This window comes from Harmonia axyridis, chromosome 1, assembly GCF_914767665.1.
Source record: "Harmonia axyridis chromosome 1, icHarAxyr1.1, whole genome shotgun sequence".
Classification (NCBI taxonomy): Eukaryota; Metazoa; Arthropoda; class Insecta; order Coleoptera; family Coccinellidae; genus Harmonia; species Harmonia axyridis.
In genome coordinates this window covers 16304184-16327300 of record NC_059501.1, presented here as the reverse complement: position 1 = coordinate 16327300, position 23117 = coordinate 16304184, and the positions used below count along the sequence as shown (strand labels likewise).

Here is a 23117-nt window from a genome sequence, read left to right as displayed (position 1 = left end):
GTTTAAGCTCGTTCTATTCGAGAGTTTACGTGTTTACGGCCGGTTGGACATAATTTGATTCGACAACAACGCGATCAGTACAACTTTATTGTTTAAGCGATCAGTTCAGTAAACGAGCGCTTAAAAATAAAATACTAAAAATCGAAACATAACGAACACTTACAACTGCACACAAAACGCATCAAAATATTTTTGAGATTTCTATTTTCGAATACGTATGTATCACATATCTCTGTTCAAAAAGCAAGAACTGTAAAGCAAGCATGATAAAACAGAACACCTGACAACCTTGCCCACTGCATACATATAATGACTGATTCTGATTAAGCGCATTCAACGGGGGGCATGATTACGTTTAGTAATCACAGTTTTCTTCCCGAATAATTTGCAGTTTGTGCTTAATAGCATAGGCGCGAAATGAATCGAGTTATATGAGCCCGGCATTATATCGGCAGCCTGTGGCCAAAGAGGATTCCAGGCGCCGCTGAAAACAGATCCATGTGTTTGGCTGGGACTTTCATGTATCGTTCGGAGTTCGTTGCTCTGGATTGCCTATGGATATTGGATACGAACGCTACTGAATAATTTCTCAGGCTTATCAGCGGAGGATCGATGAGAAATATGAAATGTTACATTGTGAATTCATTATGAGGCGATTTCGATTGACAACGAGGTCAAAGCAAGCGGTGAGCCTTTGACTTACCATTATGTCCGTCTGTTTCCACAGAATTTCAAAGGGAAATGTCATGGATGTTAACCTTTAGTGATATTTTTTGTTCGAATTTCAAAAGAGATGACTGACGAATATGAGATTTTTTTTTAATCGAAGCGAATTTCATGCAATTATTGCTAGAATTTTTGATGGGTGATATATTTGCTCCGGCTGTTGTAGTTTCTGTGCTACAGGGTGATTTTCAAATGCTTCCATTTCACAAATCGATTATATCCCGAATATTATATTGAAATAGTTGAAACAGGTATTCATTGATATTTAACGTAAATTTCAATAGGGTAGATACTGAATATTTTCCGGCTCGGAGTTTTTGAGATATTTATATATTTAATTAACTTGAAACTCTATATATTTTTATTTTCATTTTGTTTCGTTCATTGAGAGCTTTCAAATATATTAAAATATAACATAGTGTGTATAGATTTCTTCTAAGAATTTTACGACTTCTTTCCTGAGTGGTCATGCCAACCAGAGCAGAGTAATGCAATGAAGAGAATATATTTTGAAAAATCTCAGGAATATAGTGATTATCGAACACTCATTTGACACAATACATTTATGATGTAGAAGAGGAGTGAGTGAAATATCATTATAGCCAATGGAAAAATGAAATAAGAATATTTTTTCGAAATTAAATATTCATTTATCATCCTGTATGATGTTTGCAGGTAAAGTTTCTGGGTCACCTCATGAAATTAATTTTCTATGGTCATAAACAAGAAATAGTTTGATAGTGTTCCTGTACGGCTGATCTGATATAAACGTAGATAGAAAAAGTCTAAAAAAGTGACACATCTGTTAAATTTGAAAGCATACGGTTCATTAGTTCAAGATTCATTTAAGACTCCTTCTTCGAATATCACCATCATAGATTAAGGTCCTATAGATCGGATTTCTCGCGATTTTACCGAATATTGTTTTTCGCGCCACCTGCTGGCTTGGGGTGATACTCGGGTGTTGCCTGACAGTAGAAATATGTTTTTAATATCATGTGTGGATGGATTCTCAACCAATTCTGTAAATTTTTCGAATTTGGGTCAATACAAATAACAGCTGAGATTTGTTTTCAACACCTTCCCCATAAGTCTTCATTACTGCTAGTAACGCACTGTCCTTGAGTTACAAGCATTATACAACGTCATCTATTGACCTTAGATTCCGACAATCCTCATCACTTCACCCCAAGCTAAGAGATGGTGCAGCAATAATCGGCTCGTGAAAAGGAATTTCCTTCTATATACGTTCGTATTTATCTCTGATTACCATTTATACGCTCAGCTAAGGCCATGTGACAATTAAAACCTTTAGAACCCAAATGCTGAGCACAGTTCATGGTTTCATTCTGTCGCATTCCACACGAGATACCCTGTAAACTTCTGGTTGCGGAATCATTACAAATCAACTCAGCAATTCTTGTTTATTGTTCTCATCCCAACTTATTCAATTATCAATATTTCATAGCTCGAGAAATCTTCATTAAGTCCTTGGCAAGTTGCACTATATGATACTTTCTTCCACCCTCAAATATCAAAATCTTTTTTTAGAATCACCGTAGAAAAAAGTACTACAATATGAAACTCTTCAGCGCTGTAATGTTAGCTTCAAAATGTTAGTTTCGCTGTAAACCAGATGTCACAAGTGCGAACTTTTCCACTTTTCGAGAATCTTAACATATATTTTTTCATCTTGATGAATAAAAACCTCCCACGTTCTTCTTTCTCTATCTTCCAGCTTAGTCGGTGCTCTATCCGAATCTTTTGCGTTTGATTTCAACAAACCATTTTATATTTACGATATTTTGATACTTTAAAATAATTAATTGTCCAAATTATGAAAAGGACTTCAATGGTTATTTTGCCTTACCAGGACCACCCATCAACGAAAAGGAAAAAATAGTGAAATTCATATCGTGAAGTTATTTAAAAGAATTACGATAGACTGTGCTATATTGTATATTTAGATTTAGACTCTTTATATTTCAGAAAGAAACAGCATTGGGTAGAATCCATGTGAGTGTAATTGATAAGAAGATCATCAAATGAGCAAAAAGTTCTGACTTCTCTTCAATGTGTTAATGGAACTACTTCAAATGGAAAAACTTGATCGATTTATTTCTTCAACTGAACATTAACGAGATGAACAGAACTTTTTGATTCGAGAAATGAGAAACTCATTTGAAAACATCTTCTTTGAGTCAGTACGTAATCCGAAATGTTTAGATTCTTAGCTCAAAACGTAATTGTAACGGGTGTTTTTTTCGAGGTATATAACTTTGAGTTGGCATTACTGTTCAAGATGGCGACCGATTTAACAGCTGTCAAGTGATTTATTCTCAGTTTGGCTTGGCAATTCATCATGAATAGACTCACGCCTGAACAACGCTTGCAAATAGTGCAATTTTATTTCGAAAATAATGGTTCTGTGCGGAATACGTATCGCGCACTACGTCCATTTTATTTTGTTTAGCGATGAAGCGCACTTCTGGTTGAATGGCTACATCAACAAACAAAACTGCCGCATTTGGAGTGAAGCTAATCCTCAAGTGTATGTTGAAACACCGTTACATCCAGAAAAACTGACTGTTTGGTGCGCTTTATGGGTTGGTGGAATCATTGGTCCGTACTTCTTAAAACACGATGATGGCCAGAATGTAACAGTCAATGGTGATCGGTATAGAGCCATGATTACTAACTTTTCATTCCTGAATTGAACAACCATGATGTCCAGGAGCTGTGGTTCCAACAACACGGCGCAACATGTCACACAGCTCGTGCCACAATCGATTTATTGAAAGACACGTTTGGTGACCGCCTAATTTCACGTTTTAGACCTGTGAATTGGCCTCCAAGATCTTGTGATTTAACACCGCTAGACTTCTTTCTGTGGGGCTATGTGAAGTCATTGGTCTATGCGGATAAGCAACAAACCCTTGACCATTTGAAAGACAACATTCTCCGTGTTATTGCCGATATACGGCCACAAATGTCGGAAAAAGTCATCGAAAATTGGACGTCCAGATTGGACTACATCCGAGTCAGCCGTGGCGGTCATATGCCAGAAATCATTTAAAATGTAATGCCACAAGATTATCTTGCGGATAAATAAAATTCATGTCAATCGAATAATCCATCATTGTTTTATTGGAATTTAAAGTTCTATATCTCTAAAAAAAACACCTTTTATAAAATTTCTAAGAGAATCTCCATTCGATAAAATGATCACATATTTTATTCTATCCAGTTCGAGTACTGAAAATTTCCCCGATGAAACTCTAACCATTGAGTTCACTAAGATGCCATCATTCGCGATTGTCAAAACTTACCTGCCTGACAATTAATTGGGAGAAAGATAGTTGTAATGTGCCAAGTTCTCACATTGAAGAAGCCAGTCGTCCACAAAATACTACAGAGAGAAGATATAAAATATGCAATGGAACCTAGTCGAAGTGCTTTCATTTCAAGAATATTTCATACTGAGAAAAATAACATAAAAATATTGTTATTCATCTATAATATCCTCCATTTAGTCGTTCAACCGATGAATCTTCATCAAACCTACCTTATTCAAATAAAATGAACCATTCTTCAGGGTTAATCAAACAGCCATAAATCTCAACACACACGGGTTAATTGCAAACGTGCAACCTGTTAATAGAAGCAAACCACCACCTAACTAAAACCTCCACCAACCCAACTCTCTTACCCGTCAACCCCGTCTTAACAGCAGAAGACGCATAGACAATAAAGGCATCACTCGTTATAGACCTGGCATCCATGGTCCTAACGAACAACAACAGATCATCATGGTCCTTAGGCAGAGCGCTGTAGCTAATGTCGTCCGGGTCTTGGGAGGTTGTGGTGCCAATAATATGACGGGTGTATGCGTCGTACACCTGCAAGACGTAGGTAAAATAGTCCTTTCTGGATGATCCGCTCTGCTCCTGGCACCTGATCCTGACGGAGTAACGAGTGTGCATTGTCACCGTGCAATTTTCCGGAGCATTTGGCTTTTTCAGCTCGGCCGCTAAAAGTTAAAAGTGAGAGAAATATGACTGGGAGTTCTGCTAGAGTTCGTTATAAACTGGTGAAGTTGATGGGAAGGGCATATTAGAATAGATTCGCGATTAGCTGAGCTATTATTCTGTGAAATAGATGAGGAAGTTCTGGGACATTGGATGGTATTACTTACTTACTTTCGGAGATGAAAAGGAGTGGATGGAAAACGTAGAATAATTCTTTGATGATACCTCGTGAAGAGTTTCATCTTCATATTTATTATTTGAAGCAGAGTTCATGTACCAGATTCCAATATACAAGGTGAGTCTTTGATTTGTACATATACTTCAACATTAGATTATTGGGGTCGAAAGAAACACTTTTTTCCTTTACAATTTTTTTCGATTCGGCCTAGATGGAAATATATGCCATTTTAAATTTTCATAATGAGCTATGCCACCCCTGGAGTCTGGACACCAAAGTTTTTCCAACCATAAGAGAAATTCGTTAACTCTCTTTACCTTAGAAAAATCTGTGCTCAGAAATATTTACACCGTTGAGTTTTAAGGTTATGTCATACATAACCTTGTTTATAGTGAATAAATATCATCAAATTCAAAGGAAACAAAACAAAATATAGTTTCCTTTCAAGAACAATAGTTGGATTTATTGAATTCCTAGCATTTTTATGGAATGTAATGATCATAATGAAAAAAAGAAAAATTTGGATGGATTTTTATGTTGGGAGAAGATGCATCATATTGATTAAAACTATATTCCAAAAATTATTTCTTTCGGTAAAACCATTCAAGAGATACTAGCAAAAATAATTTTTCTTATAGATTTTCAACAACCTGTATCTTATTGACCGAGCCGGAGAAAAATGGTAAAGAAAAAAGTGTTCCTTTTGAACTCAGGAATCTACGGTTAAAATATAAGTAAGTCAAAGACTCACCTTGTATACATACCTGCAAAATCTCAACGAAAATTTTTGAAGAATATTTTTTGAAGCTGCATATGGTATACATTGATTGATATCTAAAAAAAAGACGAAATGTTTCCAGTTGAGATGAAAGTCCAAACCCCAAACTCCTTTTATAGTTTGTTGAGGTTGTGAAAATGCATTAATTCGAAATGAAGTAAGTTGCAAAATGGCGAATACGCCGGTTATTTTTTTTTTAGGATTAAGGAATTGAAAAACTCGACATAATGTTATGTTATTCTGTTATCTGTATCCAACAAGTCTGTTCATTATTTGGACTAACAAGCGTGGAAATATGTCGACTTCAGGTAACTTATTTTCTCCTTTTGGCACGTTTGTTCTCGTGATTTTCAATGCTTTTAAGTCATTGAGTTCGACTCACTGATTCGAATTCAAAAGGATTTTTTTTCTGATCGATCTACAGCCATGTACACGGTAACTCTAGAATGAAATGTGTCAGAAACTTGAAATTTTCAGGTAAGGTTCGACTTTATTAAATCCCATAACCCTATTCAGGTTTAGAGGTTGATCAGATCAAAATATCTTTTGGAGAATGTACTAATTTGCAGTGACGGTCGAGAAATTACAAAAGTCAAGAAGAACGGAGTTTTGTAATGTTTCAAGTTCATAGTAACAAAGCGCAATATTGTCAATTTCAATTGAAATACCAATTTTATCTAAGAATTTTTAATGCAGAAAGTTCTTCTTCCATGATTTGGCGCCGATTTATTAATAGCATATATTGAAAGGGCCAAACGTCCAAGCATGCATTTTTCATTTCACATGCTTCTTCATTTTCTCAAAATAAAAGCACTGAATAGGTGATAAAAAAACATTGTGTTGAAAGTATCAATTTGATTCCACCATGTTATATCACTTTGCACTTCAATTGAGTTAAAAAATTCTATCATGATTATTCTGAAGCGAACTTTGGTGCACATATTCAGTTTCCATTGAAGCTAAAAATCAAGTAGAAATTCAGTGCTTGGATGTGAAATCAATTTCTAGGAACTATAAAAACTTGACCAAGCTTGCAAATGCTTTATGTTAGTGCTTTCCCCATTTTTTCTTTCGATGAATTCCCATAAAATATGGTCTAATGATAATAAAAATATATTTATTTGTCCCAATTACGCGATGATAAATCGAAACATGCATATAGTCGAATTAAGAAATCCATTTTTGAAATTATTATATTTCTTAAAACTGCTTCCACAAATCAAAACATCAATCTTATACCTCATTCTTGAATTCCAATCATTTTCAAAGAAAGGATAGTTGAAAATTTCAGAATTGAAACTTTTTTCGCATATTGAATAAACGAAAAGTGAAAGATTCTTAGAGTTCCACGACTTTTTTCTTCAAAATTCTCAATTTTGAGAAATACAAGGAAATTCCATTTCTCGATACTCTTCAAAGTGGTCCTATTTTGAAATTTTGTCAAAAGTAGAAATCTATATCGAATTCTTATTACTTCCTTCCCATCTGCGTCGACAGGCATCGTTAGTGCTTAGATGATAAATGATTAATGGAACGAAATCACGAATAAAGATCGTGTCGAATAACACTGCCACAGTTCCGAATTACATCAACCGTCAGTCAAACCCTAATCGCCCTAATTGCTTTTCTTCCGCACCATAAACAACCTTTCCGTCTTGGTTCACAGCAATTCCTTCGCGGAAACACAAAAATTAAATTCTATTTCGGAGCCGCCGACCTCTTGATCTCAGATACGAGAAGGAGGAGGATTGTCTACTATAAAAACTTAATTTCCCACAGTTTTGTAATTGATCTAAGCGAATAGTTCTGCCTACAAGGTGTTTCACCATAAACTGGACGAACATAAGTAGTAAACATCAGAAGAACCTATTTTTCTCTTTGAAATATATTATATCCTGTGTAATGGAGTCAAGATGAAACTTCTATTAACCAGTTAATATGATAATTCCATTCTAAGATTATTTAATTCATTGTTTATAAACCAATACTTGTTCGATATATTATAACTATAGTGTAAACAAAGGTATATCTTTGTAGACATTGGATCATTCAGTGTAATTCACAAGATATCGATAACTTATCCTGTCTTACTGTAGGTTTATGTATTAAGCTCTCTTCGATTCTCCCATGAGGATGTCTCATTTCCACCCTGCAGGACCGTTTTCGAAGCATAAAAATGGTGCAGATTGTTTAATGTCATTTTTAAGCAATGTTTTGTATGGCGATTATGTGTGACCTTTGAAATGACGATCTCTGGTTTCGAGTTACTATTTTTTTTATACTGAATTCAAATATGTGCTCTATTTTCTTAGGATTTCCCTTAAGAATTACCAAAACGTAAAAGCAGATTAACTTGCGAAAAGGCATCACAGTTAGAACCTGTTGGTTCTGAGCCCTTCTGTGGGCTTGGAAAATACCAATATAACGCAGCGGTCCAACAATTGGAGTAGGACAACCTTCTGGAGGAACACTCCAGGTCTTGCTCAGGACAAGAAACTTGTGGTGCTCTCACCGACCTATAACAGAAAACTCTCGAAGCTACCACGAGCTGAGTTTCAGGTATGTTGCTGACAGGATACTGTCGGTGCAAATACCTTTTGCACCGCATGGGTAAGCAGCAGATGAGATCTGCAGGCTCTGTGGAAAGGAGGTAGAAACAACCGAACACATATTGTGCGAATGTCCGGGGCTGACTGCCCTAAGAACCACTCACATTGAAAAGCCAGTTCTGGATACTCACGAAGTATTAGCCAAAGCTTTTAAGGATGTCGTTGGTTTCGTTAACCGTATCGACGGCCTCCCAGAATTTGTGTGAATAGGTAGGGTTAAGAACAAAAGATCAAATCAGTCGCAGTTCCCGGAAGGCTAACAGAGCTGCAATAACCCCGATTTAGTGGAAAGAGATCAGTATCAATTGCTCCAGTTTATTGAAAGCCAAAAAAGGGAAAACGACGAATATAGAGGAGACAACACTCCTGGATAAAGGATATAAGAGACTGGATAGGAATGAATATGCAAACGTTAGTTCACACCGTCCTAAAAAAGGACAAATTTGCTATCTTCACTAGAAGAGGCTCTAAAAGGCAAAGAATTATCGAAAACTATAACCAGATTGTTGTATAGATATTGACGATGGACTATTTGTTAGATAGTTTATTGGGCTATTATCATCATCTGTGTAAGTGCTTGGCTTGCTCTATTGGAGTGTCTGTCTACCCTTCTGCCTCTCATTGGGAGTTTTACTCTAAGACCCTTAGGAACAAGGTTACGGTCTCTGGCAAGGTGTAGAAACGTAAGGTGGTTAGTTTCTTTGGTAGGTTTAATTGAGGTTTTCTCATATTTCCTGACCTCTTGATATATTTCTGGCCTATACCGAATTTCTGCTTGTTGTGTAGATATTGATGATGGACTATTTGTTAGATAGTTTATAACTAGATATTCTGGTTGAGTCCACCCCCTTCGAGCCTCGGCTCTCGGGCGCTGCCCCAAGCACCCAGCAGATACCTAAACTGGCATTGATTGTTACTCAAAAATTCGCAGCTTATCCGCTCCAACTTCAAAAACATGGATCCATTACATCCAGTTGGGGCAATCCGGACTAACGAATTTCCATCATTCTCTATCGATCCCACCTTCTACGAGCACGCATCCCACGCAAATCTCAGGGTTACGATCGACGAGGGCGCCCATTCCGGGAACGAGCGTCGTAACGGGCCTAACTAATTCATCACCGGATCCGGCGACGGGGGTCTAGCTCGCGAGAAGGCGTCCGGGTCGCATATTTCCTCTTCCGTGTTTCGTAGGCGATAGTTCCGTCCAGAAAAGCCCACGGTTTTGTAGGAATTGGAATGCGACAAAAGCGGTGTTCATTTGAATGACAATAATGCACGGTTTGGAAGCAAGATATATATAATTATCAAACTAGATGAAACAGTATTCTGCAGTTTTACACAAAGAGACTGTACAAAACTTAGTCAGGAGATTTTGTGTGCTCGTCCTGCCAAAAATATCATATGAAATCTCATAGGGAAATATATACAATTTATGGGAATTTATAAGGTCTATAGGACAACATGTAACCTATATTAGGCCAATTGAAAAGTCCATGGTCTGATGCACAAAAATCAAAAAACTTCACAAAATAATTTTGAATGACTGTAAAGTGAAGTTGATCGAGATAGCTGACATTGTGAAGATATCACAAGGTGTGCTCGCAATACCAAGGATTTCCACGCCTGATGGTTTCTCGTCTTCGGATTTTCTCGCTGTGGAGGTACTATTGAATGCATCGTAAAAAGAGCATTTTTCTATTATCAATATCTACGTTTAACTTACGTCAAATATATCTACGATCGATATTGTTTGACTGCATCAATATTTTATTTCGTCATTTCATAAGGCAGGATGATAAATATTTGATTACTTATTTTTCGCGATCATAAATCGGATATGACCGGATAAGAATCTTGTTTTACAGATATATTGTCATATGCATTATTTTTCGTTATCAGTGAATTGATCGTAAAAATATATTTGAAGATGTTTTCAATTTGAAACAATTCATTGGGGAAGAATTTTATGTTAATGTATAACTGTTTCATTTGTTTCGTGTTTTTTCAATTTTTCATTTGATAATAATGAAAAAGGAAAATACGTGCATGGATATTGCAGATGCACCCTTTCGTCTCAACTATATGATATGTGAGTTGATGATATCCATCCATAATTTTTAATGGCATTGTTTATCTGTTGGCGAAATTTCTGGCTTCTTGTTCTTGCTATAAATTTATTTTTTTTTGAATTGTTAATTCCAAAATGAGTTGAAAAGGTTCCTTATTTTGAGAATCGAGTCCCTGATTGTACTCTGAATTCTACAGTTTTTGGTAATAACTCAAAATTTTGGACTTTTCTTTTTGGTTATACCTCAAAATTTCGGAGCACTACTTTTTGGAAACACCTCAAAATTTTGACGAGTACAATTTTGGCAATCTTAAGAAAACCCTAACATCTGTTTCTACTCAGACCTACACTTGGAAATCACGATTTTTGGTACCATTTCTGAATTAAGACAATTGAACTAAGAGAAGGGTTCATCCCAAGGGAGGCCTTCATTGTACTGAAGTTAAGTTTTCGAAGGAGAAGTGACGACGAGGGTATTCTATAGTATTCAAAATTGTATTATCAAGATTAAATTAAAATTGTACTTTCTTTTTCTGCTAATTCATTTTGAAGTTCCTTTGATCAACTCTTGCTCAGCCCACACTCTCTTTACGCTGAAATTGAGTCATTTTCATCTGGGAGGATACTAAAATACGTACCACCATCAATTTAGATGACAAAATTATAGGAGTAGGTTACAGCTTTTCATGTGATCCAACGAGGCTTGTTTTAGTAAGGTCGGTATCAACAACAACCTTTATGAGCAAGTAATTTTGAAATTTGAATTTGAATTTTGAATTATAGGCACTGCTAAATTCATAAACCATTAGAGCAAGACAATTTCAGCAACGATTGTTGTGGGATTTTCAACAAATGTTTTGATACCAGTAGATGTTAAAAACTATCGTTTGAATGCATCTGTTGAAAACCCATATCATCAACTATTAATTGATAGAATTAAAGATACAGCAAACCAGATTAGAAACGACCCCAAAATATGATCCACCGAGGAACGGAACCTTCAAGATGTATTAAAGCCACAGGTGGACATTTCAAACAATTTTTATTGTTTATTATTGAGAAAGGTTGATAATTGATATATATATTTCTGATATCTGAACGAAAACGTTTATGGGAAAAAAAGAGCAACTATCATCTGTCTTAAGGCGGCCACTCACGAGGCACCCATGTTCGAGCGTTCAGATCATTTTACAGTAGGGCAATTCGGGACACGGCCGCACGACTGTAAATCAGAGAATGAACTTGACTGCCCGACTGGAATCTCTTGGGTGCCTGGCTTCCAAAGTCTCTAGAAAACGCCTCGTGAGTGGCGGGAAATAGAGCTTGTAGAATAGCCTGTATATGCAAGATCCAGATTATTGTTGTCTATTATTTCTTTCTTAAAGTGTCGAAAGCATGTTGTTTTCAATTGATTTACAATGGAACCAATTTCTATTGTAAACGAGCAAGACAGCTTTGAATCGAGAATATGGTGAGAACCACCTAAATTTCTAGGAAACCAAATTAGATGTGTATATGATTCAAAAGTGTTCAATTTGTACAATACCAAGGAAAGTTGAACGATAATCGATAGACCATACCATCATTTATAAAGAAAAATCATATTTTGTGTCGTCAATATTCTTCTTGAATTTTTTATGGTTGTGGATGAGATGGGCTTGAAATTTTGCACAGAGCTTGAAATTGTTATTTCATATGGACACCCCAAAACTTAAATACCTGTTCGTAACCACTATTCTATATGTAGTGTTATAGCTGGTGGCACAGCGAAAGCATGTTCAATTGACTCAAAGTTGATACGAATTGGGAAATTCAATATCGCTTCAAAGCCTTGCGTTATTAGACTTCAAATGAACCGTGCTGATTTCGGCACGGAGCTGTCGTCTACTGAAAAGGAATTACGAGTCCGAGCCTCGCAGAATCATCATTACCTGTGTGTTTCTCGGCGGACTTGAGTGTGAAAGCTTGTAGGTGCACCACTCCGCTGCGTCCCTTCTTATTGGCGGCGTACAGTCCGATGTTGAAGCCCAGGCCGGACTCCAGGCCTCCTACGGCGAAAATCGGAGTCCGGGATGTGACGTTGCTGACCAATTTGCGGGTTTGGGTGTCGTACACCTCCATTATGAACTCCTGGTGCAGTCCGCCATCGAAGCCGGCTATGCACTCCACGTAAAGGGAGTCGGCCGTCTGGTTCATGATGGTGCAGTTCGAGAGGGGATCCGGCTTGCCTGGAAAATGTATGATTAGTGGTTATGTGTTGAATGGATGGGGTAGAAGTAGGATTTATAAAAATATTGGTAAACTATATCCAAAGTCACATGGAGGATGCCAGAATATTTCTGACTTGCGAGATTTCAGTTGACAATATATAATAATGTAGTTTATTTTATCATAAACATTAATCGCAGAGGCTTCAAAGCCTGTACGCGATATACAAATAGTACATAATATATATGTATATAGCTGCTATAGCTGTTGCATTCCAGATGGTGTTACAAACTTCTGTAAATAAACTACGCCTCATTTTTTAACCCCATATGTGGTGAAATTTAATTTTGAAAGAAAATTTCTCACATAACATCGTAACTGAGAAATCAGTCTACAATTGAAAAAAAAAGATGTACAACTTTGCTTCCGCCGTTTTGCAATAGATGGCTGTAGCGGTAAGTGGTAGTCGAGATAAATAGATCGTAGATGTCATACAATAAGCTTAGGTATTTGTAAACATAACGCCATCGACATATAAGTCGATTTGTGACGACTGCATCATAAAGTTATTCTCGATTAAACATGTCAGCTTACGAGCCACATTCTCGTCATTGCGGGAGGTTTTGATTGAAATATGAAGAAACCTGCGGCTGAGGCTCATCGAATTCTCTCAAATACCTATGGGGAGGGCGCTATTAGTGAAAGAACGTGCCAAGAGTGTTTTCAACGCTTCTATTATTATGTCATTATTATCTTTTTGACTTCAAAGACCAGCATGACGGTGGAAGAGAGGAGGTTTCAGAAGATGCAGAATTGGAGGCATTACTTGATCAAGACTCGTGTCAAACGCAACAAGAATTGGCTGAATCATTGGGAGTGACGCAAGAAGCCATTTCAAAGCGTCTGAAAGTCATGGAAATGATTCAGAAATAAGGAAATTGGGTGCCGTACGAGTTGAAGCCGAGAGATGTTGAACGGCGTTTGTTTGCTTGTGAAGAGCTGCTTGCAAGGCAAAGACCGACGGGATTTCTGCATCGCATTGTGATTGGAGACAAAAAATGGTCTTATTACGATAATCCTAAGTGCAGAAAATCATGGACATATCCCAGCCATGATTCCACGTCGACGGCCAAACCGAATATTCACGATTCCAAGGTCATGCTTAGTATTTGGTGGGACCAGCTCGGCGTAGTGTATTATGAGTTGTTGAAATCGACTGAAATAATCACAAGCAATCGGTATCGAACGCAATTAATTCGTTCGAGCCGAGCATTGAAAGACAAACTTTCGCAATACAATGAGAGACAAGATAAAGTGATTTTACAGCATGACAATGCTCGACCCCATGTTGCGAAAGTGGTCAAGACATACTTTGAAACGTTGAAATGGGAAGTCCTACCCACCCGCTGTATTCCCAAGACGTTGCTCCCTCGGACTATAACTTGTTTCGATCAATGGCATACAGTCTGGCAGACCAGCACTTTTGGTCACATGAATTCAAAAGATGACCAGTTTTTTCAACGCTGGATTCGTATGCTGCCGAAGATTGGAGAAAATAGTGGCCAGCGATGGAGAATACTTTGAATCATAAATGTAAAACCAGTTTCTTACAATAAAACCTTGAATTTCGGAAAAAAATGGCAGAAGCAAAGTTGTACGCCTATGTAGATACAATAAAGCAAAGCTTAACCCTTTCGTCCCTGATGAGTTGTCACGGACTGAAGTCCTACATACAATTTCCACTCCAACCTACACCGACAGGAATGCAAGTGACCTAATTTGGTCGAATCTGTGCAGGACATATTACTGGTAGTTGTCAACCTCCACTATGTACCGTATCGTGTTTATGTATCGTTAGCTCACCTGCGGGATTGATGTAGTACACACAGGGCTCCGTCTGTACACCGATCTCGTTCTTTCCCCAGCAGAGCAACGTCCCGTAATCCAGAGTGGTAACCGGCTTGTAAGCCGCCGTGCTTCTGGTCTTCTCCGTGTGGACCTGATTCTGGGGAATATCCACCGTCCCGGCGGAATTGTTGAATTTCCATACGAATTGGACTTCTGGAGGGTTGGCCTCCAGTTCGCACAGGATCCTTGCAGTCTCGTGTCTGGCCACGCCGATGATCTTCTGCTGTCCTGGTCTGCAAACCGGGGCATCTGTAAGGAACGTCATTATTAGATATGAGAGGTTTTATAGTTGTTCGATATTTTTTGTATTTTGATCTTTCGTTCTGACCCTCATAAACCTAGTATAAATGTGTATAACAGTGAATTATAATGATTAATAATAATAATCTTAATTTCTTATGTTGAATATATACTAATTGACAAAGAAACTGCAACACTCAGAAGGAGCTGTTCCAAATTTCAATAATTTACTCCTTGCTTTACTACCTCTATGTTTTACCAAAAAAAATTGAATTTAAACAGCTCCTTCTAGGTGTTGCAGTTTTTTTGTCAGTTAGTATACATATTCCGATAAGGATGGATGTACACTAAATACTGATAAATCAACACAAATGGTTCTTCAGTGTTATAGAAGAAGAATCACGAACACTCCACAAGTCTTTATTCTCTAATTCCTAATTGCTCGATTTCGTATTAAAAATATTCTCACCATGAGTGAGTTAATCCTCCATAAAATGCTTAAAAATATAGGTATATCCAAGAAGTATAGAGATGACTTCAATTTGGGCCTCAGATGCTCTAATTTCAAACTTTGGTTCAAGAAAATCCAAGTGTCTTGGTGAAGAGCTTAATTTGAAAGTTATCGCTCCTACAAGATATTTTTTCGAATATAGCTGCCTCTTCCTATCAGTTGATCACTAATTGATTTCAAAGATACCAGACTTGTTTTTCTGAAATTTCGTAGTTCGAGTATAAAATTTCATATAGGAATCACTTTGTGATCAACGAAAATTGAGTTGTCAAGATAGGACAGACTTTGCATTATAAAGGGTGTTTTTTTTTCGAGGTATATAACTTTAAGTTAGCATGACTGTTCAAGATGGCAATCGATTTGACAGCTGTCAAGTGATTTATTCTCAGTTTGGTTTGGCAATTCATCAAATTCAGCCAAACGATCATCAAGTAAGGCGTGGGTTCGTCGAATGGGCCCAAAATGCGAGATTGCCGTTGTTCCCGATTTTCATAAGCGAATTTTGTTTAGCGATGAAGCGCACTTCTGGTTGAATGGCTACGTCAAAAAACAAAACTGCCGCATTTGGAGTGAAGCTAATCCTCAAGTGCCTGTCGAAACACCGTTACATCCAGAAAAACTGACTGTTTGGTGCGCTTTATGAGCTGGTGGAATCATTGGTCCGTACTTCTTCAAAAACGATGATGGCCAGAACGTTACAGTCAATGGTGATCGGTATAGAGCCATGATTACTAAGTTTTTCATTCCCGAATTGAACAACCATGATGTCTAGGAGCTGTGGTTCCAACAAGACGGCGCAACATGTCACACAGCTCGTGCCACAATCGATTTATTGAAAGACACGTTTGGTGACCGCCTAATTTCACGTTTTAGAGCGGTCAATCGAATAATCCATCGTTGTTTTATTGCAATTTAAAGTTCTATAGCTCTAAAAAAACACCCTTTACATATGAATTCAATTCATAAAATATGAACTGTAAGCAAACTAAATAACAGATGATGCTCAAACAGCGAATATATAGAGGACAATAATGATTTAATGTCTTTGTGTTGATAAATGAAATAAATTTCACGGCATTCAGACAATTTTTTAATTCTGAAAAAAGTACCTCCCTGAGCGGGACTCGAACCCGCAACTTCCGAATAACTAATTCGATGCTCAAACCACTAAGCCACCGAGGAAGCTTCTCCGCAATGAGGAACCACTAATTCCAGATTCGAATGTTAATATACAATAAGTTTCATAAATAAGTGCTTTTTGCAAGGTTCTTTCTCATTTCAAAATTTTGTTATTGATGTGCACACTACACAATGAAACTGCTGAAAATAAAGTAGCTTGAAGGAATGTACCTGATTTTCGAGTGCTTGATAAATGAATACTTGATTTGACAATGAAGAACTACTACTTTACTCGATTCCAAGTCAAGCCGGCTTAAGTAGCTTGAATATCAAGTCAAGCCGTGAATGTCTGGCTAAAAGTTACACGTCAATAATTTCCTTGAATCTCTTGGTGCGACTCTTGCAATGTTTTCAGATATTTTTCTACTGATTCTTAAGATTTGCAATCGAATATATCGAACACAAATTCATGGATGTATTCGAAACGAATCCGACTGTTCATCAGAATCTTTATGACGGCCGGATTTGTGAATCCATAGAAGCAGTAGATTTGCGGGAAATCTATTTTTGAACGGTGCAAAATTTACTATTCCGAACGGGTATTTGATTGGATTCCGAATCTCCACAGAGTCATCGTTATCACGTTATACGAGCGAATGCGATTTTCTCCATTAGTCTGAATTCTTGATGAGGAGGAAACGTCGTTCGGCGCAAAAATGACATGTTTTCTCTCCTTCTTTGAAGGCTCATAGAAAATATATCTGCAGTTCGAAATTTACATATGGATTGTTTATTTCTTTGTTACACTAGTTTGTTTCCTCTATGTTTTGATTGGTCTGAAGCTATATTACTTGAAACCTAATCGCTCCTCAATAGTGGTGTAGTTTGCTAGACCAAATGGGTTGAAAATAATTACGATAATTATATTCCATTATTTGCCAGGAATTATTTCGAATGACAAATAATTTCCTCTGTGGAAATAAGTACAATTCTTCTTTTTCACCATTATTATGATAGTTCGAAAATGAAATAAATTCTATGAAAGTAAGCAATATAATGGAAAACATTATCAAATTTTGAATTAGGCTGAATCCAGGTTCGATCAATTAAAATAATCCACCTGATGAGCTAAGAGTAACTAAATCTACTAAAATGACATAGGTCGCGTTCAGCAGAAAGATCGGTAGCGTAAGTAGCTCCGCTACTGATATGTATCAGTTTGGTAACGTTTGTATTCTCTGATGGAAGGGTTGCTCCTTTTCTTGACAGCAAAAGGTTCTGTAATCTGTGGGTCCTTCTTGAAGGTTATGCTATGATGAGAGAAAATTTTCTGTTATAATATCGATTTCAATTTCCAAGTTTCTGAGTGCGTAGCACGAGCTATGTAAGTACACGAATGTAGTAATTATGCATTATCACTAGGGATTCACGGCTTGGCTTGATTTTCAAGCTACTTGGCTTCATCTTGACTTGATTTCAAGTCAAGCTCCAGGCTTGATTTCATAATCTCCATCCAGGATCTAAGACACATGAGGCAATCTTCAGATTTGTTGCCTAACCTAATGCGGGTTTTTGTAACTGTAAGAGCAGCTATGGAAAATTGTCTTTCAATAGGAGCTGAAGATGCTGGCGCTGAAAAACAATTCTTGGCCATTTTGGCCAAGTTTGGAAATATATTTCTGAAACTACCAAAAGATTTCATAGAAATGTGAGAAAACTACTAATAAAGTCACACTGGCGACTGCTTCAGTCTCTCGGCGCTCGAGTAATCCTCTTATTTAGTCTAAGCGCGCCGAAATTGCAGAAATATATGCCGTGCGACGCGTGCATATCAAGCTCAAGTAATAAATATCTAAAAACAAATCAGGTCAAAATCGAGTTTGATTTTCAAGTCAAGTATTAGGTTAAAATGTCAAGTTACTTGGCTTGATGAGTCCCTAGTTATAACACATGTATATTTCAACGTTTTATCTACGACTGCCTATAATGGACAATGTTGTAATTAAATTTTGTGAAACTAAACTAAAAATATTAAAGTTGATATCAATTGCCTTGGTATCATCGAAATACATTGACAACCACTTGACCTCTATTAAGTTTGATGGTAAACAATACCTTTCAAGTGAAATTTTCGGCTGGTATCTGATCTGTTTGGTCGGAAATTAGTGCTTCAGAAAGACTTCCATCCTATATAGGAGAAGCAGTGCCGGCTATTGGTTAGGTACGAATTCATTTATCGCCGGAAATTTTCTCCGAAAAAATGCGTTACGTCATGAAATTTGAGTAGTGTAATGAGTTCCATCTCATCATATCGTAACGCAAATGTAGCAAATTCAATGGTAAAATACCTTCAAAAGTCGTAGATAAATTAATTAATTGTCACTCCAATTGAGTGACCACCAAAGTACCATTTTATAATTTTAATTTTGTTTTGCGTTTTGTTTTCCATTATATTTTTTATTTCTGTAGAATTGATATGATTTTCAAACTAATTATGTTGAAGTACTCATTCTCACAAAGGAAGTGTGTCAAGGATCATTTACGAGTATATTTTCGTATCATAATAACCTTCAGAAATGAATACAACACAATATCTACATACACCCCGCATATATTGAATTCCGGACTTAATTTCTCGTCATTAAACGATTCCCGTATACGCGTCGTTTCATAAAACAATTTTTCGGGTTCCGCACGAGTCCCAAAACCATCCGACGTACCTAATTAACAGCCAAGTTTTTCCCATGGCCTCGGGATATCCGCCATATTCGCACTTCAATTTATATTCATGTAAGTCTTTTAATTCATGTAGAGCCCTCAGAATGTAAACTGTGCCCGTCGGCAATTACCCCATTAACAATCCACGTTTCCATTGATATTCGCAGGGCTACCAGCCTCGGAAGAAGCGATCCTCCCTCAATTATGATAAACAATTTGGGGTAGAACACGTACTTTAATTTAATATAAATAGAAGGAGGAATTGGCCCGGGTTTTTGCCGCCGGTACTTGCTTTTATCCGTTTGCGGCTCATTGGTGTAGACAAGAGGCATTGTGGGGAACCTCTCCACCCCTCCTCAGAAACCTCCGCCGCTTTCACCGTTGAATTTGACTAAATAATTAATAGTATCATCCGACTGTCAGAAATCTAGGTTAAACATTAACCAGAAAGACCGAGTAATCATCATATTAGATGTAGTGAAATGAAATACATTATTTATGGCTTTAGTTATCTGTAGATATCTCAAGTTGTGAAGTCCGTTCGGGTTCCACTAGATGGCGTTGAAAATAGAAGATTTCGTACAACAAAAATTTTTGTGACAGTTTTGTGATTAGTTGACTCAGTTTAGTTTGAGTGCACGTCAAATATGGACACTGGTAAAGAGAAAATTCGATAAAGGCGAAAACGCAAGCCAGGTATCTGAAAATGTAAATAGTGTTTATGGTCCTGATACTGAAAACAGCTAATCATACACAATTACGGTTTCAACCGGTAATTTCAATGTTAAAGACCACCACGCACTGAAAGGCCAATTGTTGAAAATGTTGATAAAATCATGGACAAAGTTGCCTCCAACCTATCCATGTAAGCACTGTTTCAATTGCCCAAGAGCCAAGATTTCACAAAAAACCGTTTGGAACTATTTGCATGAGACTTGGCTCAAGAAGAAGCTCGATGTATGGGTACAACACAAATTAACCCAAAAAAACCGAGTTTCCATTTGCGAATCGCTGCTGAATACAACAAAATCGACCTATTTTTGAAGCGGGTGGAGATGAGAACTTACGACAACGTCAAGCGAAAACGGTCGTGGAAGAAAACCGGGAGCCGGCGGAAACGGTGACCAAGTTAGAATTGACGGCCAGAAAAGTTTTTCTGTGTGTTTGGTGGTATTGGAAGGGAATTATCTACAATGAGCTGTTCTCCTACGAAAATTGCATCCCAAATGCACATCTGCACCCCAAATGAAGCATCAAGCATTGACTAAAGCTATGTGATATCAGGCCAAGTACCTAAGTATTGATGACTCTTTATCTTATCTTATCACTTGTTGTTCACTTGAATAGCGATATCCGACGCTATTCAAATAAACAACAAGTGATAAACGATATCCAACGCTATTCAAGTGAACAACAAGTGATAAACGATATCCAACGCTATTCAAGTGAACAACAAGTGATAAGATAAGATAAAGAGTCTCCAATATTCACTAAGGTACTTAGCCTGATATCACATAGCTTTAGTCAATGCTTGATGCTTTGAGGTGCAGCTGTGCATTTGGGATGCATAGTGGCTCTAAAAAGAGTGAAACTGGTTCATCGCTACTCTCCTATATAAGATGTTGTTGAAAGAAACTTATTTTTTTGCATCAAAATAAGCCTTCAATTACCATATTTAAAATGATTTAAGATTGAAACACGTCGTTTTAAAAATGTTACCAGGTAACCTTAAGGGTCCAACTTTTAATTTGAATCTTGTTTCTTCCTGATGCATAGCTTTTAATTCAGTAATAATACTATAAGTACTTCAAGAAAATATTGAGGATTATTGAAACCGACACGGTTTGAAATTATGAAGGAAGTATATATTGTGCCAGAAATGATTATTTTTGTCTTCAAATATACCTTGGTTCACAATAACAGTTAATCAAATATAGATTATAATCTATCATTGAAGATATTACCTCCTAAGTATTGGTCTATATATATTGAATTAAATAACCTTTAATGAATGGAATACCATTATAATGAATGAATATTTGAGATTCTACCTTGAGCCCATTAAAAATGAAAGACCTCAATTGTAGCCTTGTTAATAATGTATACGACACCAACTTTTTGATACGCGAAAAAAATCGAGAACTTTTGTTCCCGTTTAATGAATTGGTTCAAGGAAAACAAACTCATATTGAACAAAAGAAAAACTTAACATCATGTTTAAGACATCTAAATCCAACATAACCAGCCCAGAAGACGTTCCATTCACAGATATGAATCTAAGAACAATTTCTAGGTCTCACGTTGGATGGAAACCTAAACTGAAATTTGCATATTCAAAACTAGTTTTAAAATTTTGAATTATATTTTAGGGAAAGGGTAAAGAAGCCAACGACATATTCAACTTTCAGAAGCGTGCTCTCCGTTTTAGGATTGAAATATAATGAAACATGTAGAAACCATTTTATAGTTAAGGACATCCTCACTCTGGCAGGTCTATACTTATACGAGTTGATGGTTATATAAGAATAAAAGTACATTATACGATTAAAAACACATAGAGAAAGTATCCTTTCTTAAGTATAGGATACTTTAGAGAAAGTATCCTTTCTTAAGTATAGGATACTTTCTCTATGTGTTTTCTATGAAAGTATCCTATACTTGAGAAAGGATACTTTTACTTCCGTAAACCTATCGGCTTTCAATAAATGAATGAATTATTTCAAAACTTGCAAGTCACCAACAGTGGGAAAATGTTCAAGAAAGAAGTCCGAACTTTTCTTTTAGAATTGGAGCCATACTGTTTTTCAGAGTATTGTAACCAAGAAGATTCCTCTACCTTTGACTCGAAAGCAATATCGTATGATATACGTGGATAAGTGGTAGTGCCCTCAAACTCATCGTGCGCACTTCAAAGGGTTCACCCACTTGCATAATAATATACTATTCTTACACTGGGTTTACTAGAACCTCTATTCCCATAAAATCCTAAGCTACGCCAATGTTGCCGCCTGCTCTTCACTACTGGATCCGGGGGTCTTTATTGGCATCTGAAATTCGGTTTGTTGGGGCGCTATTCTACATAAAATGTTCTTGTTCCGATGGCGTAGGCGGGGTAGGTATGGCCTCAGGATTAAGGAGTTGTTCGTTTCGTTCGACGTCCAGCCACAGGAATTATTTTTACCGAGTCAGGATGTATTCTAGGGAAATTTATATGTTTGCGGAAGGTTGCGGTGATTTATCTTATGCGAGTTGCGCATTCGCAATGATTTTACTGGAATTTCTGATCCCCTAGAAAAATCTGTGCAATTTACCCAAATGCATTGTGAAATTACGAAAAGGAATGCAGCTCGACCCACGAATAGGAATGAAATATTTTAATACCTTATTATTACGTAGGTGCACAACTTTTCTTCTGTAGTTTTTTTCCGAAATTTGAGGCTTTATTGTGAAAAATTGGTTATACATTTATGATCCAAAGTATTGTACATCGCTGGCCACTACTTTCTTCCATCTTTCGAATCCAGTGTTGAATGGTCATCTTTTGAAGCGATCTATGAATCGAGAAAATTTTTCACTTCTTCATAAGATCGAAAGTGCTGGTCAGCATGGCCGTGTGCCATTGATCGAAACAAGTGATAGCCCGAGGGAGCAACTCTGGAAAATACAGAGGATGGGGTGGGACTTCCCATTTCAACGTTTTCAAGTATGTCTTAACTACTTTCGCAACATGGAGTCGAGCATTGTCATGCTGTAAAATCATATTATCATGTCTCTCGTTGTATTGCGACTGTTTGTCTTTCAATGCTCAGCTCAAACGCATTAATTGCGTTTGATAACAATCGCCTGTGATTGTTTCAGTCGGTTTTAAAAATTCATAATACACTACGCCGAGCTGGTCCTACGAAATATTGAGCATGACCTTGGAACTGTGAATATTCGGTTTGGCCTTCGACGTGGAAGCATGGCTGGGATATTTCTATGATTTTCAGCGCTTGGGATTATCGTTATGAAACCATTTCTTGC

The 23117-nt window shown here is 37.1% G+C and overlaps 1 protein-coding gene across 2 annotated transcripts in view; it reads right to left on the bottom strand.

Annotated features, from left to right (window-relative positions):
* Positions 1-23117, bottom strand: part of LOC123683162 (synaptogenesis protein syg-2-like) — a 554553-nt gene that overhangs the window by 19293 nt on the left and 512143 nt on the right. Inside the window, exons 10-12 of one of the 2 annotated variants that reach the window (XM_045622065.1) lie at positions 14462-14755; positions 12322-12618; positions 4436-4756 (exon numbers count right to left, since the gene is read on the bottom strand). In XM_045622065.1, coding sequence (XP_045478021.1) covers positions 4436-4756; positions 12322-12618; positions 14462-14755 — 912 coding nt within the window. The remainder of the gene's footprint in view (positions 1-4435; positions 4757-12321; positions 12619-14461; positions 14756-23117) is intronic. The other variant, XM_045622072.1, reaches the window with a different exon arrangement.